Source organism: Aphis gossypii, chromosome 1 (genome assembly GCF_020184175.1).
Source record: "Aphis gossypii isolate Hap1 chromosome 1, ASM2018417v2, whole genome shotgun sequence".
In the NCBI taxonomy this organism is placed as follows: domain Eukaryota; kingdom Metazoa; phylum Arthropoda; class Insecta; order Hemiptera; family Aphididae; genus Aphis; species Aphis gossypii.
This window is the reverse complement of record NC_065530.1, coordinates 33097727-33103726: the sequence shown is the minus strand read 5'-3', so window position 1 is coordinate 33103726 and position 6000 is coordinate 33097727. Positions and strand designations below refer to the sequence as shown.

Sequence of the window (6000 nt, the reverse complement as noted above, 5' to 3'; positions counted from 1 at the left end):
AGATTGGCTAACTATAGATCACAAATACGAAATGTAAGAAGGGGAAATTTTGCTTCAGAAATATATGATGAAGTACCATTTAGCGCACCATCATCACCACGTTAATTTTAAAATATTAATATTAATAATTCATTATTATTCGTAAAAAAAAAAAATAATAATAAATAATAACAAATAATATAAAAATAAGTATAATAATAATCAATAATATAATATATTTAATCATATTATCATAAAAAAAAAACGATATGAAAACTTAATAAAGCATTTTAAAATATTAATATTAATTTTATACCTATGTGTAGATTCAGTTATTCAGTTATTTAATTTGGTATATGGGTAGAACGTAACGTTCGTGTGTAATGTTAATTAATTATTCACAAATTTATTTTATTATTTTAATTGTATTATTCAGGTGAAGGAGATTCAAATATTTAAATATATATATTAATAATATATACTGTACTAACATACTTTATATTGTATTCTTGATTTATTTAAAATGATAAACTAATATTATTATTAAGTTACCAATGTAAACTGAATTTGTAAGTGTAACTGAGTGCATTTAAGAAAATTGTAAAGATTTCTGTCTTGCAGACATAAACCTTTTTTTTTGTGGGGAGGTGTTATGGGCTACGAGATATCTATAAGATATCTACGAGACTACAAGGCTAAGTTAGTATGACCATGCCTCATGTCAAGGGTAATGCGGATGCTACTATGACCATGACACGTGTCGGGATAGTAAGCGCACCAATAATTACAGTGCACTAATGATGCATTTGAGATGTTATTACACATTCTCAAATTCGTGTCCGAATTTGCAACAACAACAACAAGGACACCTGGTTTTACCCAGAAGGCGAAAACACGACGTAAACAAGAGACGCACCACAATATATAAGGGAGCCCGAAGACCAGCAACGGCAGATGTACCAAAGCTATCAACAACAGAGCACTTTCACGTCACTCAGCCACTTATTTAATTTGTTACATGTATTTTGTTTGTATGCAATAAAACATATTACGTTATTAAGTTTAACTTTCACTCAAATTAACTATTTGGATTCAAATCTGATACTGGCACGCAACATACCAGATAAACTTAAAGTAACTGATTCTTGCATTGTAAAAAATTAAGACATAAATGTCCACATTTAAATGAATTAAATTCTGATAATTTGTGTATTATATTTAATTTTGTTTCCTTAAAAAATTTTTGTAGTTCAATCGGTGAGGTAAATCACCGAAGCTATCAAAATATTCAACCTTATCTTTAATTTTATAAAACGCTACCCAATGACTTCCATTACCGGAAGATACGTCTAAGTTTTAATATACCACATTCGATTGCGAGAGGTTTTTAGGTAAGTTATCACGTGAAAATACTCCGCGGAAATGACTGATATTAAACTTTGTAACATATTTTATAATATCTCTAGAGTTAGTGGTCTGTTAGGTAGCGTATTCATCAGTTTTTTTTCCTTGATCCATTATTATTTAATATAATCCATTACCTTTCTTTCTTTTTGAATTTTGTATTGCATTATACACACTGGCACTTCCAGACATTAACTACCAAGTGCTGATAATCTTGCAAAAATAGGTATTAAGGAATTGCACCACCTGTCTGACCTGGTGTTAAAATCAACCTTTTACCAACATTTTTTTTTTTAACGTTTTTTTTTTTTTCGCTAACATTATACCATTTATTTTTATTTGTGTAGTACGTTTCGTTTACGTTTACAACCCATTCCTATTTTTCTTTTAGCTTTCATTGCGTTTATTACGGTGTACGCAACGATTTTCTATTTCTAGGTGTATCTTTTGCTTTAAATCTTTCCCAAGCCCTAAGTTCTAACACTTTATGTCTATCTTCTAAATGTTTTCTAGTTGCATGCAAAATATCGTGATCGTAACATGCAGTATCCAACGGGTTTATTCCTTATCAACACAATCTAGTCACTTTTTTTAATTTTGCACCATGTCAACAATACTAATAGTTTGAAATACGAGCTTCAAACGGATGACTATTTATAAGTGAGTTTACAAATCCTTTACCAGTCTTACCTGATTTACACTTATGAGTTGAACGTATCATTAATAACTGATTATAAAGTAAAAATGCATGAGTATTTATACGAAAAAATGAACTTGATTGAGCAGAAAGATAAATTAGATATTACAAATGTTGATGTTCAGATAGAAAAAAAACCATCAAAACATGGATCATTATTACCTGATACCATACGTGCTATATTAGTTGGTCCTAGTGGTTCAGGAAAAACAAATATAATGTATAATTTAATTACCCATGAAAACGGGTTAAGATTTGAAAATATTTATCTATACTCTAAAACCTCAAATCAAGAAAAATATGTTTTGTTAAAAAAAATAATAGATGATATAAAAGGTGCTAATTTTTTCATTTTTACAAGTGCTGATAAAGTTATAAAACCAAACTTAACTAAAAAAAATTCCATTATAATTTTTGATGACGTTATATGTGGTCCTCAGTCAGTAATCAGAGAATACTTCTCAATTTGTAGACATTCAGGTGCTAGTTCAGTATTTTATTTAGCACAAACATATTCTAAAATACCAAAACAGTTAGTAAGAGATAACTCAAATTTTTTAATAATACTAAAACAAGACGATACAAATTTACGACATATATTCAATGATCATTCGTCTACAGATATGGATTTCATTGAATTTCGGAAAATTTCCCATTTATGTTGGAATCATAGTGATTATGGATTTATGGTTATTGATAAAACTCGGGAAATGAATGAAGGAAGATATAGATGTGGTTTTCATACTTTTATTAAAATAAAATAAATGTAAGTATAAATATAAATATAAAGTATAACTGAAATTATATACATTGTGTTGTCAATAGTCATACGATACAGTTATATTCACATTATTATTTGAAATGATTAAAGAAAAAGTTTTATTGGAAAATTTAATAACCTCAAAAAAAAATATAAAACGAAAAATAATGGAAATGAAACGTGGTATCATAGATTCCGACAACTATTTTCGTGAAGCATTTAAACCAATAATAGAACCATTGAGCAACCAAACAGAAAAGAATACACAACCGGCTGATGAAATAAAACCGGAAACTTCAGACGTTAGTGATGATGATAATGATAACGAATTAAATTCATCATTTTCAAATTTTTTCAATAAACGTCCTACATCAAAACGATATGATAAATCATATGGTATGTATTATGATAAAGCCAGTGATTCATATAAAATAGGAGGCTACTCTGTAACTTTTAGTCATGGTAACTTACAGTTATTTAATAAATACTATCCATGGACTGAAGGACTATGGTCTTTACTATGTGAGAAAGAACCAAAAGATACAACTCTACAAGATATGGAATCTTATTACGACATTTTAAAAACTTCACGAGCTCATTTAAAAGCAGATGGGAAACCTAAAACCTCAAAGTTTCATAAATGGACGAATGTTGTAAAACCTCTATACGATAGAATGAAAAATGAGGAAAAGCAATTAAACGAAGAAATAGATAAAATTAATAACTCAAGAACTCCTCGATTAAGTTTAGCACAAATTACCGATCATTTATCTAGATCTAACACTAAACGTAGTAATATTCATAATAATACAACTATACCAAATGATCCATTTGAATTTCGTCCAACAGCAAACAGTTCTATGACTACAGATCCAAAGAATGAAAAAATGTTTAATTGTACTGCAACCCCAAAGGTTAAGAGAGGATCTGGTTTATATAAAGATGTAATACCTCAAACACAATTAGTTTATTATGACGATCCGAATGAACTAGTAACTAGATTAAATCTTCTGACATCATCACAAAATGTTGGTAATACTGGTGTCAATAATGAAATTATATCAATTTTAGAAGAATTACGCGAGAGAAATATTATAGTATAATGACAATCTTAACCAGTTTAGCTGAGGAGTTACATGGACCAGCGAGAAAAATATTTCCTAGACGAAGCGTTACTACGCTACGGTTTAAAGATGATCTCTGGCAAGCTGATTTAATAGACATGCAACCACATTCTAGACAAAATAATGGTTTTAAATTCATTTTAATTATTATAGATACATTTACCAAGTATGTGTGGGTAGAAGCACTAAAAAATAAAACAGCAAAGGAGTGTACAAAAGGTATAATAAAAATATTAAAAAAAATCAACCAAAATTATTACAAACAGATAACGGAACAGAATTTTACAATAATGAATTTCAAAGTATAATGAATAAGTATCATATTAGACATTATTCAACATACAGCAGTATAAAGGCTGGTATGGTTGAACGCGTTATAAGAACAATAAAAAATAAAATTACAAATATTTTACATCAACAGGTTCATGGAATTGGATAAATTCAATTTTTAAATTAGTATATAATTATAATAATACAAAACATTCAACAATAAAATGTTCACCACACGAAGCTCGGATCAACCCGGTTACAATTAAAAGAAAAACATTACAAATTAATTCATCAAATAAACTTAAATTTAAAATTAATGACAAAGTAAGAATATCTAAGTATAAACATAATTTCAGTAAAGGTTATACACCAAATTGGTCAACAGAAGTGTTCACTATTTCTAAAATTTTAAATACAGATCCATTAACTTATCAACTAAAAGATAGTTCAAATAATATAATATTAGGCTGTTTTTATACACAAGAATTAAAAAAAAACATTTTTTCCCGACACCTTTCTCATTGAACGTATTATAAAAAAAAATAAAAACAAATTATATGTTAAATGGTTAGGTTTTAACAACAGTCATAATTCGTGGATTGATGTAAACGATACTTTAAAATAGTAAATAAACGAAATGTATCAATCAATATTTATTATTTTAATTGTATAAACCATTTTATTATTACAATGTTTGGATCTATTTCATTTTTATGTTAATTTATTTTTTAATTGATTACCGAATGTTATAATTAAATTAAATCCGTTAATTTTTTATTACCATATCCCTACTAATCTGGCAATCGATGTAAAACTTTGTCTAAAATAAAATAGAGTTCACTCAGATTTTCAATATCGATTTCTAATTTGGAATTATAGGTTTTGAACGAATATTCTAGGTTTGTTCATTCTGAAAAATTAAATGTTATACTGTTTAGCTAATTGTTTAAACATGCATTTTAGTAATAAAAATAAAAATAATGAATAAATAACGTTTTTTGTTTTTTTTTAAATTGTATTTATCCTATATTTTATTTTATTAATATTATTATTTTTATTGAATACTATATCAATTTTACATAATTAAAAAAAATAAAATAAACTATTTTTTTAAACGATAGTGACCATATGCAATAGTATTAATACCATCACGCATAATAATCCTTTTATCGTCATTCGCACTAAGAGCAATTTTATCTATAGATTTAGAATAAACAAAATGGTGTTTTGATTGTATAAAATTCATAGATTTACATAATTGTTGACTAGCTGAATTATTGATATATGCATTTAATATATTTAAATATTCGTCAAACTTCATGTGATTATTAATAACATATTTTTTAACACCCTTAGCTCTTTTTACTTCATCTTTATTTGTTTTATATGCATAGAGTTTAGGACGTAAAGTAATAAATTCTAATAAGATTTCAGATTTTAATTCGTCTTTAAAATAACCTGGTTGATTTTTTCTACGATCACTAGAACTATAGTGATTTTTCGGATAATTTGAAGTATCAAAGTAAGAAAATAATTTTCGTTTTATGTCATCGAAAAAGTTAGAAGTTCTTATTTCGTAAACTAACGAATCAGTATCTGAATACACAATGTTAATTTTATTTCTATACATATTTTTCATTACATTATAATGAAAATCATACATTATCGACTTTGAAATATCCAATATTGCAAATCCTACATAAATAGGCTTATCAAATTTAATTTTTCCTTATTCATATGAATAGCCATTAAATTTTTTGTGTATA

At 26.8% G+C, this 6000-nt stretch overlaps 1 protein-coding gene across 2 annotated transcripts; it reads left to right on the top strand.

The window, feature by feature from the left end:
- The first annotated feature begins 2790 nt into the window (after nucleotides 1-2790).
- LOC126549696 (uncharacterized) lies at nucleotides 2791-4006 on the top strand. 2 transcript variants are annotated; one of them, XM_050199761.1, is made up of 3 exons: nucleotides 2791-3629; nucleotides 3690-3832; nucleotides 3912-4006. In XM_050199761.1, exons 1-3 carry the CDS (start codon nucleotides 2942-2944, stop codon nucleotides 3936-3938), a joined length of 858 nt encoding a protein of 285 aa, XP_050055718.1. In that variant the 5' UTR covers nucleotides 2791-2941; the 3' UTR covers nucleotides 3939-4006. The 2 variants fall into 2 exon arrangements, with proteins under 2 accessions (XP_050055718.1, XP_050055714.1); XM_050199757.1 differs by having other exon boundaries at nucleotides 2791-3832.
- Nucleotides 4007-6000: the final 1994 nt, after the last annotated feature.